Below are 9,295 nucleotides of genomic sequence, written 5' to 3' on the forward strand. Positions count from 1 at the left end.
AGCGGAGGAGTATTTCGGTCTGTAATAAAGCCCTTTTGTGGTGAAACTCATTCTGATTAGTTGGGCCTATGCCCTCCCAGGCCCACGCATGGCTGTGCCCCTGCCCAGTCATGTTAAATCCATAGATTAGGGCCGAAATAATTTATTTCAATTGAGTTAATATGAAGTGGAACTCAGTACAATTGATATCTGGAATAGTGCATGTTGTGTTTATATCTTTGTTCAGTATACATAGGGCAGGTCCCAAATGGCACCCTATTCCAGATATAGTGCACTACTTTAGACCCAAATGGCACCCTATTCCAGATATAGTGCACTACTTTAGACCCAAAAGGCACCCTATTCCAGATATAGTGCACTACTTTAGACCCAAAATACACCCTATTCCAGATATAGTGCACTACTTTTGACCAGAGCCCTGGAAGACAATAGGGTGCCATTTCGGAGGCAAACATACTGTGCTTCATCTTCAACTCTGACTGAGAGACAATCTCATCTCCTCCTCCCTGACACTCATATCCAATCGGTGTGTCTCTGACTCTAGCACAGAGGGGATTGGTTGCTGCGAGACCAACACCAGAGAATCAGTCAAGTCTTGGCGAAGAGACACCAGCCATTGGTTGTTCCTGGAGGAGTGTTGGATAAACTCCACCCTCTCCCGGTGGTCGAGGACGAGTGTCAGCTGTAGGTAGTGTACCTGCGAGGTTAGGGAACAACATTAATATAAAGGTGTATCGTTCAATCACCTTGATAAATGATGATTAAATAAGCTTGACAAATCATAGTATACATCTGAAATGACACCGTATTCCCTCACCGGCCAGTGATCAATAGTTATGATTTATAATGATCAGACACCGTGATCAATAGTTATGATTTATAATGATCAGACACCGTGATAAATAGTTATGATTTATAATGATCAGACACCGTGATCAATAGTTATGATTTATAATGATCAGACACCATGATCAATAGTTATGATTTATAATGATCAGACACCGTGATCAATAGTTATGATTTATAATGATCAGACACCGTGATCAATAGTTATGATTTATAATGATCAGACACCGTGATCAATAGTTATGATTTATAATGATCAGACACCGTGATCAATAGTTATGATTTATAATGATCAGACACCGTGATCAATAGTTATGATTTATAATGATCAGACACCGTGATCAATAGTTATGATTTATAATGATCAGACACCGTGATCAATAGTTATGATTTATAATGATCAGACACCGTGATAAATAGTTATGATTTATAATGATCAGACACCGTGATCAATAGTTATGATTTATAATGATCAGACACCGTGATCAATAGTTATGATCTATAATGATCAGACACCGTGATCAATAGTTATGGTCCTCTGCGTGATTCAGAGTCCAAAGCTACAGAACTGTAATAGTCCCGCTAGTGACCGTGCACCTCCCCAAAATACACTCTGTGTACACGGCTTCTCTTCTTTTGAATGGTGGGAGGCGCGCTGAGAATTAAAAAAATATGAAAGCAATGGTTCAATATTGTAGAACACTGCTGTGCAGACACTGCTGTGAACTCTGATGAGCCCTTAAGGGAACTGGATACAGATTGGGACACAGCCACGGTGTCCACAGTGACCTACCTGGTCCTCTAGCTCCTTCACCTTGGTCCTAAGGAGTCCCAACTCCTCTGTTTCCAGACCAACCAAGCCCCTGGACTCCTACAGAACAGAAAGGAGTTAACGCTCTGTCTAAAATCAGCACATTTCAGTGGGGTAGTTAGTAGACGGTTGATGACCAACCTGAGCTCTGTCTCTGAGGCCGCTGGAGGACAACTCATCACGTGATGATCCTCTCTCCGTCTTTAACACAAACCACATCAGAAGTATCATTCTAAATAGTAAGGTAACAGTTCTGAATTATCCAAGTCTGAGACTAGAAAAAAGGCAAATGTGAGGGCACCTCCTTTCTATTCGGGATCCGGAATCAGGTGAATGGATGATTAACTTAACCTTTAGTTGTGCAGGTAAATAAGGTAGAAAACAAGGAAAATCAGTATACCTGTGTCAGCATCTCTCTGAGGTGTTTCCTCTCAGTCTTCAGTCTGTCAGTGCGTTGTTCCAGTTGTGTGTTCCTCCTCTGTAGCCGTCTATGGTCTATCTCTAGCTGGGCCACGGCCCTCTGCAGGACAGACAGGCGTTCCTGGACCAGGGGGTCTATCTCTAGCTGGGCCACGGCCCTCTGCAGGACAGACAGACAGTCTTTTACATCAGGGTCCATCTCCAGCTGGGCCACATCCCTCTGCAGGACAGACAGACGTTCCTGGACCACAGGGTCCATCTCTAGCTGGGCCACGGCCCTCTGCAGGACAGACAGACAGTCTTTTACATCAGGGTCCATCTCCAGCTGGGCCACATCCCTCTGCAGGACAGACAGACGTTCCTGGACCAGGGGGTCTATCTCTATCTGGGCCACGGCCCTCTGCAGGACAGACAGACATTCCTGGACCAGGGGGTCTATCTCTAGCTGGGCCACGCCCTCTGCAGGACAGACAGACGTTCCTGGACCAGGGGTCTATCTCTATCTGGGCCACGGCCCTCTGCAGGACAGACAGACATTTCTGGACCAGGGGGTCTATCTCTAGCTGGGCCACGCCCTCTGCAGGACAGACAGACGTTCCTGGACCAGGGGGTCTATCTCTAGCTGGGCCACGGCCCTCTGCAGGACAGACAGACGTTCCTGGACCATAGGGTCCATCTCTATCTGGGCCACGGCCCTCTGCAGGACAGACAGACGTTCCTGGACCACAGGGTCCATCTCTATATGGGCCACGGCCCTCTGCAGGACAGGCAGTCTTTTACATCAGGGTCGTGTACTGAACTGTACAGCACTACTGTCTCCTGTATGGGCAGACGGGTCTGACAGGAACTCACCAGACAGACACTGAATTGCTGCTCACAACTGGAAAACTGTCCCTTAGGGGGTTATAATGTCCCTTGGGGGGTTATAACATGTCCTGGGGGGTTATAACATGTCTTGGGGGGTTATAACATGTCTTGGGGGGTTATAACATGTCTTGGGGGATTATAACATGTCTTGGGGTGTTATAACATGCCTTGGGGTGTTGTAACATGTCTTGGGGGTTATAACATTTTTGGGGGTTATAACATGTCTTGAGGGGTTATAATGTCCCTTGGGGGTTATAACATGTCTTGGGGGGTTATAACATGTCTTGGGGGTTATAACATGCCTTGGGGGTTATAACATGTCTTGGGGGTTATAATATGTCCTGGGGGGTTATAACATGTCTTGGGGGTTATACCATGCCTTGGGGGTTATAACATGTCTTGGGGGGTTATAATATGTCCTGGGGGGTTATAACATGTCCTGGGGGTTATAACATGCCTTGGGGGGTTATAACATGTCTTGGGGGTTATAATATGTCCTGGGGGTTATAACATGTCTTGGGGTGTTATACCATGCCTTGGGGGTTATAACATGTCTTGGGGGTTATAATATGTCCTGGGGGTTATAACATGTCCTGGGGGTTATAACATGTCTTGGGGGTTATAACATGTCTTGGGGGGTTATAACATTTCTTGAGGAGGGTTATAACAGCTGACATGTTAACACATGGGCCCCGGTCTAAAGCAGTGCACTATATAGGGGAAGAGATGTCATTTGTAAAGTAGTGTCTGGTCCAGTCCCTTCTCCTCATTAGCTCACATCCTTTACCTACAGGCACCAGCTAACATCCTTTACCTACAGACACCAGGCAACATCCTTTACCTACAGACACCAGGCCACATCCTTTACCTACAGGCACCAGCTAACATCCTTTACCTACAGACACCAGGCAACATCCTTTACCTACAGACACCAGCTCACATCCTTTACCTACAGACACCAGGCCACATCCTTTACCTACAGACACCAGGCCACATCCTTTACCTACAGACACCAGGCCACATCCTTTACCTACAGACACCAGGCCACATCCTTTACCTGCAGACACCAGGCCACATCCTTTACCTACAGACACCAGGCCACATCCTTTACCTACAGACACCAGACCACATCCTTTACCAACAGACACCAGACCACATCCTTTACCAACAGACACTAGACTAACTGTGTCCAGCTCGAAGGACCAATATTGACAGTGGTTTGCATCTCAAATGGCACCCTATTCCCTATATAGTGCACTACTTTAGACCAGCGCCCTGTGGAACCCTATTCCCGGTATAGTGCACTACTGTTGACCAGCGCCCTATGGCACCCTATTCCCTATATTGTGCACTACTAGTGACCAGGGTCCATAGGGGTCATTTGGGGCGCAGCCATAGAGAGGAGTTGTACTAACCTCAGATCCCGCCCCTCTGCTTTGCTCCTGTTGGTGGGCTCTGTCCCGGTAGCCAATCATGGTAGCCTCAGTCTTCTCCAGGGCAGCTGTGACACGGTCTCTGTCCTTACCGAGTTCCTCTACTCTCTCTCTCAGGGTGTAAAGCTCTGTCTCTCTCTGTCTCAACAGTCTAAGACTCTCCTGGCCCTCCTCTTCTCTCTGTCTCAACAGTCTCTCCCTTTCCTCTGTGTCCAGGAGCTGGGAGGACACTCTCTTCCTCAGAGTATCTACCTCGTCCTGAAGCCAGACCTCTCTTCCTGGACCCTCCCGACTTCTTTCTCCTCTCTTCTGGTCTGTCTCCCTTTGTTCCCCAGGCTCTCTCAGTCTCTGTTCATCTGTCTCTTCTTTCTCCAGACTCTGCAGTTTCACTTCCTCTGTGTCTCTCTTCCTCTCCTCCAGTTTATCTTTCTCCTCTCTGTAAGCTTTCTCTCTCACCCTCTCCAGCTCCGTCTCCCTCTCTCTCAGCATGTCCGTGACTAACTCTACACGCCTCAGACTCTCCTGCTCCCTTAGTTTCAGACTCTCCCTCCTCTCCTCCTCTTCCTGTCTCAACGTCTCCATCTTCCGCTGAAGCCTCTCGATCTCGCTCTTCTTCTCTTCTCTCACTCCCTCCATCTCTCCCTCCACCACTCTGATTCTCTCTCTGAGCTGTGTAACTGCCTTCTCAGCAGCCAGACATCTGAGCTCTGTCCTCTGTTCCTCCAGGACATCCAGTCTAGCCCTGGTGGTGGTCAGCTCAGCCTCCTTCTCTACCAACACCTCCTCCATCACCTTCTGTCTCCTGTCCTTCTCTCTCACTGCCTCCTCCATCTCCTCCTCTCTGTCTCTGAGCTTTCTCTCCACCTCCCTTTTCTCTTGCTCCACAGCCCTGGTCCTCCCTCGCAGCTCCTCCACCTCCCCCCGGGCAGCACGCAGGCTCTCCTCCCTGCTCTTCACCATCTCCTCTTTCCTCTCCTGCAGGAGGCTCCTTAGCCTCTCCCCCTCCCTGTGGCTCTCCTCCAGCAGCTGGTTCAGGGTAGCCATCTCCTGCATGGCTGTCCTCAGCCCCTCTCTCATCTTCTGGTTGTCCCCCTCCTTCTCCTGCACCTCCTTCCTGCTTCTCTCCCTGCTCCTGGTCATCTCTGCTCCCTGCTCCTTCAGGGTGGCCAGATGGAGGGCCAGCGCCTCCCTGCTCTCCTTCAACTCCTCCTCCATCCTTCTCAGTGAGGAGCCAGTCCTCTCCTTCTCTCTCCTCTCTCTGTGAGTCTCATCCTTCAGGATCCCAGCCTCTCTCTCCTTCTTCCTGATCTCAGCTAAGAGGTGGTCTCTCTCCTCCTCCAGGGCTTTAACCTGAGCCCCCAGCCTCTCTACGCGACATCCTCTATCCTCCTGCAGGAGGGGTTGTCCTCTCTGCACCTCCTCTAGTCTGGACCTCAGTCTCTCTCCCTCCGTCTGCTCCTCTTTCAGCTGGGCACCCAACCATTCCCTCTCCTCCTTGTTCCTCCTCAAAACATCCTCCTGTCTCTCCCTCTCCTCCTCACTCCTTTTCAGTTCCCCCTTCTTTCTCTGTCTTTCTCCACTGCTCTCTACCGCTCTCACCCTAAAGTCCTCCTCCTCTCTCTCCTTCAGGAGCTGTGAGAGCCTTGCTACTTCTTTTATCCGTTCCTCCACTCTTTCTTTCCATTTCTTCACCTCCTCTTCCAGTCTCACGTTGTGCTGCTCTGTTTCCTGTGCCCGTTCTCTCTCCCTCTCCTCCTTGGCCAGGTGTAGTGCTTTATCCCTGTCTCTGCTCTGACTCCTCTCGGTCTCTAGTAAAGACTCCGTCTCTATCAGAAGGTCTGAGACGTGTTTCTCTGAGAGCTCTGACTGGTGCATTCTGTCTTTCAGATTTCTCAACTCTTCCTCGCTCTGCTGTAGCCTAGCCCCGGCCTTCTCTTCCTCCTCCCTCAGTTTCTCTACCTCCTCTTCTCTTTCCCTCAGCTGAGCCATCTGTCTCTCCATCTTCCCCTCTAGTGTCTGCTGCTCTCTCTTCCCCTCATCCCTCTCTTCTTCTAAGACAATCAACTTCACTCTCAAGACCTCAACCTCTCCTTCTCTCAGCTCCAGCTTTCTTCTCAGTCTCTCCTCTCGCTCCCTTCCCTCCGACTCCTTCCTCCTCTTTCTCAGACTCTCCTCCTGGTATCTTTCTCTCTCCCTCTCTCTGAGCTGTGAGTTCTCTCTCTCCGCAGCAAACATTTTGTTCTCCAATAGTTCAGTTTTCTTCAGTTCTGCCTCCAGATTGTCTCTTTCTTCCTCCAGTGAGATCATTCTAGTGTTCAGCTCCTCTATCTCCTCTGATCTCTTCCTTCCATCTACCTCCTCCTTTTTCAGTTGTTCTGCTATCTTGTCACTCTCTCTTTTCACAGCCTTTAGTTGTTCACTGTTATTCTTCTCTTTTTCAGTGAGCCTCTGACTCAGTCTCGCATTTTCTCTCTCCCTCTCCTCTGCTTTCTCCCTCCATCTCTCTCCCTCTTCTGCTTTCTCCCTCCATCTCTCTCCCTCCTCTGCTTTCTCCCTCCATCTTTCCCCCACTTCTGCTCTCTCCTCTGCTTTCTCCCTCCATCTCTCTCTCTCCTCTGCTTTCTCCCTCCATCTCTCTACCTCTTCTGCTCTCTCCTCTGCTTTCTCCCTCCATCTCTCCCCTCTTCTGCTCTCTCCCTCCATCTCTCTCCCTCCTCTGCTTTCTCCCTCCATCTCTTTCCCTCCTCTGCTTTCTCCCTCCATCTCTCCCCCTCTTCTGCTCTCTTTTCTGCTCTCTCCCTCCATCTCTCTCCCTCCTCTGCTTTCTCCCTCCATCTCTCTCCCTCCTCTGCTTTCTCCCTCCATCTCTACCTCTTCTGCTCTCTCCTCTGCTTTCTCCCTCCATCTCTCCCCTCTTCTGCTCTCTCCCTCCATCTCTCTCCCTCCTCTGCTTTCTCCCTCCATCTCTTTCCCTCCTCTGCTTTCTCCCTCCATCTCTCCCCTCTTCTGCTCTCTCCTCTGCTTTCTCCCTCCATCTCTCTCTCTCCTCTGCTTTCTCCCTCCATCTCTCTACCTCTTCTGCTCTCTCCTCTGCTTTCTCCCTCCATCTCTCTCCCTCCTCTGCTCTCTCTCTCCATCTCTCCCCCTCTTCTGCTTTCTCCCTCCATCTCTCTCCCTCCTCTGCTCTCTCTCTCCATCTCTCCCCCTCCTCCTTCAGTTTTCTCTCTCTGTGTAGGTGGCTCTTGTGTTCTGTGGTTAGTCTCTCCAGCTCTGCGTCTCTCTCCTCCAACAGACACAGCATCTCCTCCCTCTCCTTCTCCAATCCCTCCACCCTGTTCTTCACCTCCTGTACCTCCACGTCTTTCTGTGCCAGCTCTTCTTTCAATCTCTCCGCCCTCTCCCTCTCTTCTGCTTCTCTCTTTTCCGTCTTCCTCTCTTCCTCTATCTCCTTGTCCCGGAGTTTGGTGTTGACCTCTTCTAAAGCCTGAAGGTTTCCCTTTAATATTTCAATGTCCTTCAACTCTTCCTCCAGAGAGATGACCATGGCTTTCAGCTCTGTCATCTCCTCCTCTCTCTTTCTCATCTCTCCTTCCCTTGTTCTCAGAACTTCTGCCACCTTCTCCATCTCTCTTCTTCTGTCTTTCAGTTGTTCACTCTCTTTATTCTCTGTTTCTTTAAACCTCTGACTCATTTCATCCATTTCCCTCTCCAGATTGTCTCTTTCTTCCTCCAGTGAGATTATTCTAGTTTTCAGCTCCTCTATCTCCTCTGATCTCTCCCTTCCCTCGGACTCCTTCCTCCTCTTTCTCAGACTCTCCTCCTGGTATCTTTCTCTCTCCCTCTCTCTGAGCTGTGAGTTCTCTCTCTCCGCAGCAAACATTTTGTTCTCCAATAGTTCAGTTTTCTTCAGTTCTGCCTCCAGATTGTCTCTTTCTTCCTCCAGTGAGATCATTCTAGTGTTCAGCTCCTCTATCTTCTCTAATCTCTTCCTTCCATCTACCTCCTCCTTTTTCAGTTGTTCTGCTATCTTGTCACTCTCTCTTTTCACAGCCTTTAGTTGTTCACTGTTATTCTTCTCTTTTTCAGTGAGCCTCTGACTCAGTCTCTCATATTCTCTCTCCCTCTCCTCTGCTTTCTCCCTCCATCTCTCTCCCTCTTCTGCTCTCTTTTCTGCTCTCTCCCTCCATCTCTCCCCCTCTTCTGCTTTCTCCCTCCATCTCTCTCCCTCCTCTGCTTTCTCCCTCCATCTCTCCCCCTCCTCTGCTTTCTCCCTCCATCTCTCTCCCTCTGCTCTCTCTCTCCCATCTCTCTCCCTCCTCTGCTTTCTCTCTCCATCTCTCTCCTCCTCTGCTTTCTCCCTCCATCTCTCTCCCTCCTCTGCTTTCTCCCTCCATCTCTCTCCCTCTGCTTTCTCTCTCCATCTCTCTCCCTCCTCTGCTCTCTCTCTCCATCTCTCTCCCTCCTCTGCTCTCTCTCTCCATCTCTCCCCCTCGTCCTTCAGCTTTCTCTCTCTGTGTAGGTGGCTCTTGTGTTCTGCGGTTAGTCTCTCTAGCTCTGCATCTCTCTCCTCCAACAGACACGACATCTCCTCCTTCTCCTTCTCCAATCCCTCCATCCTGTTCTTCATCGCCACCACCTCTCCATCTCTGTGCCCCAGCTCCGAGCTCAACGCCATCCTCTCTCTCTGCCATCCTTCCCTCTCTTCTCTCCGTTCCTCCTCTTGTCTTGACCCTTTCTCTGTTGTCTGATCTACCAGTAACTGCAGCCTTTCCAGGTCAGCTTGCCAGACCTCCCTCTCTCTCTGGCTCCTCTCTCTCTCCTCTCGCTCCTCCTGTTTCTCCTTCTCTGTCTGGCTCCTCCCTCTCTCCATCTCTCCCCTCAGACACTGGACCTCCCCTGGAAGATAGAGATATCAGGG

At 49.9% G+C, this 9,295-nt stretch overlaps 2 protein-coding genes across 5 annotated transcripts; both read right to left on the bottom strand.

Annotated features, from left to right (window-relative positions):
• Positions 1-320: 320 nt before the first annotated feature.
• On the bottom strand, positions 321-6,921 carry LOC112241922 (trichohyalin). 4 transcript variants are annotated; one of them, XM_042320066.1, is made up of 6 exons: positions 4,360-6,920; positions 2,058-2,357; positions 1,799-1,858; positions 1,640-1,717; positions 1,444-1,501; positions 431-697 (listed from the first exon to the last, which is right to left on the bottom strand). In XM_042320066.1, exons 1-6 carry the CDS (start codon positions 6,682-6,684, stop codon positions 585-587), a joined length of 2,934 nt encoding a protein of 977 aa, XP_042176000.1. In that variant the 5' UTR covers positions 6,685-6,920; the 3' UTR covers positions 431-584. The 4 variants fall into 4 exon arrangements, with proteins under 4 accessions (XP_042175999.1, XP_042176001.1, XP_042176000.1 ...); XM_042320065.1 differs by lacking the exon at positions 1,444-1,501 and having other exon boundaries at positions 321-697; XM_042320067.1 differs by lacking the exon at positions 1,444-1,501 and having other exon boundaries at positions 321-697; positions 2,058-2,237; positions 4,360-6,919.
• On the bottom strand, positions 6,777-9,052 carry LOC121846250 (trichohyalin-like). Its single transcript, XM_042320116.1, has 3 exons — positions 8,952-9,052; positions 7,488-8,573; positions 6,777-6,783 (listed from the first exon to the last, which is right to left on the bottom strand). Exons 1-3 carry the CDS (start codon positions 9,050-9,052, stop codon positions 6,777-6,779), a joined length of 1,194 nt encoding a protein of 397 aa, XP_042176050.1.
• Positions 9,053-9,295: the final 243 nt, after the last annotated feature.

The sequence above is a fragment of the Oncorhynchus tshawytscha genome, linkage group LG03, assembly GCF_018296145.1.
Source record: "Oncorhynchus tshawytscha isolate Ot180627B linkage group LG03, Otsh_v2.0, whole genome shotgun sequence".
Lineage (NCBI taxonomy): Eukaryota > Metazoa > Chordata > Actinopteri > Salmoniformes > Salmonidae > Oncorhynchus > Oncorhynchus tshawytscha.

What these genes read in the sequence shown, in the direction of transcription:
- LOC112241922 (XM_042320065.1), bottom strand. Translation starts at nt 6,684, where the DNA reads ATGATCTCACTGGAGGAAGAAAGAGACAATCTGGAGGCAGAACTGAAG. An exon ending in TCAGAGAGATGCTGACACAG is followed by an intron (nt 1,859 to 2,057) that starts GTATACTGATTT and finishes TTTGTGTTAAAG; the next exon opens with ACGGAGAGAGGATCATCACG. An exon ending in TGAAGGAGCTAGAGGACCAG is followed by an intron (nt 698 to 1,639) that starts GTAGGTCACTGT and finishes CTAACCTCGCAG; the next exon opens with GTACACTACCTACAGCTGAC.
- LOC121846250 (XM_042320116.1), bottom strand. Translation starts at nt 9,052, where the DNA reads ATGGCGTTGAGCTCGGAGCTGGGGCACAGAGATGGAGAGGTGGTGGCG. An exon ending in AAGGAGGAGATGTCGTGTCT is followed by an intron (nt 8,574 to 8,951) that starts GTTGGAGGAGAG and finishes GAAAGCAGAAGA; the next exon opens with GGGGGAGAGATGGAGGGAGA.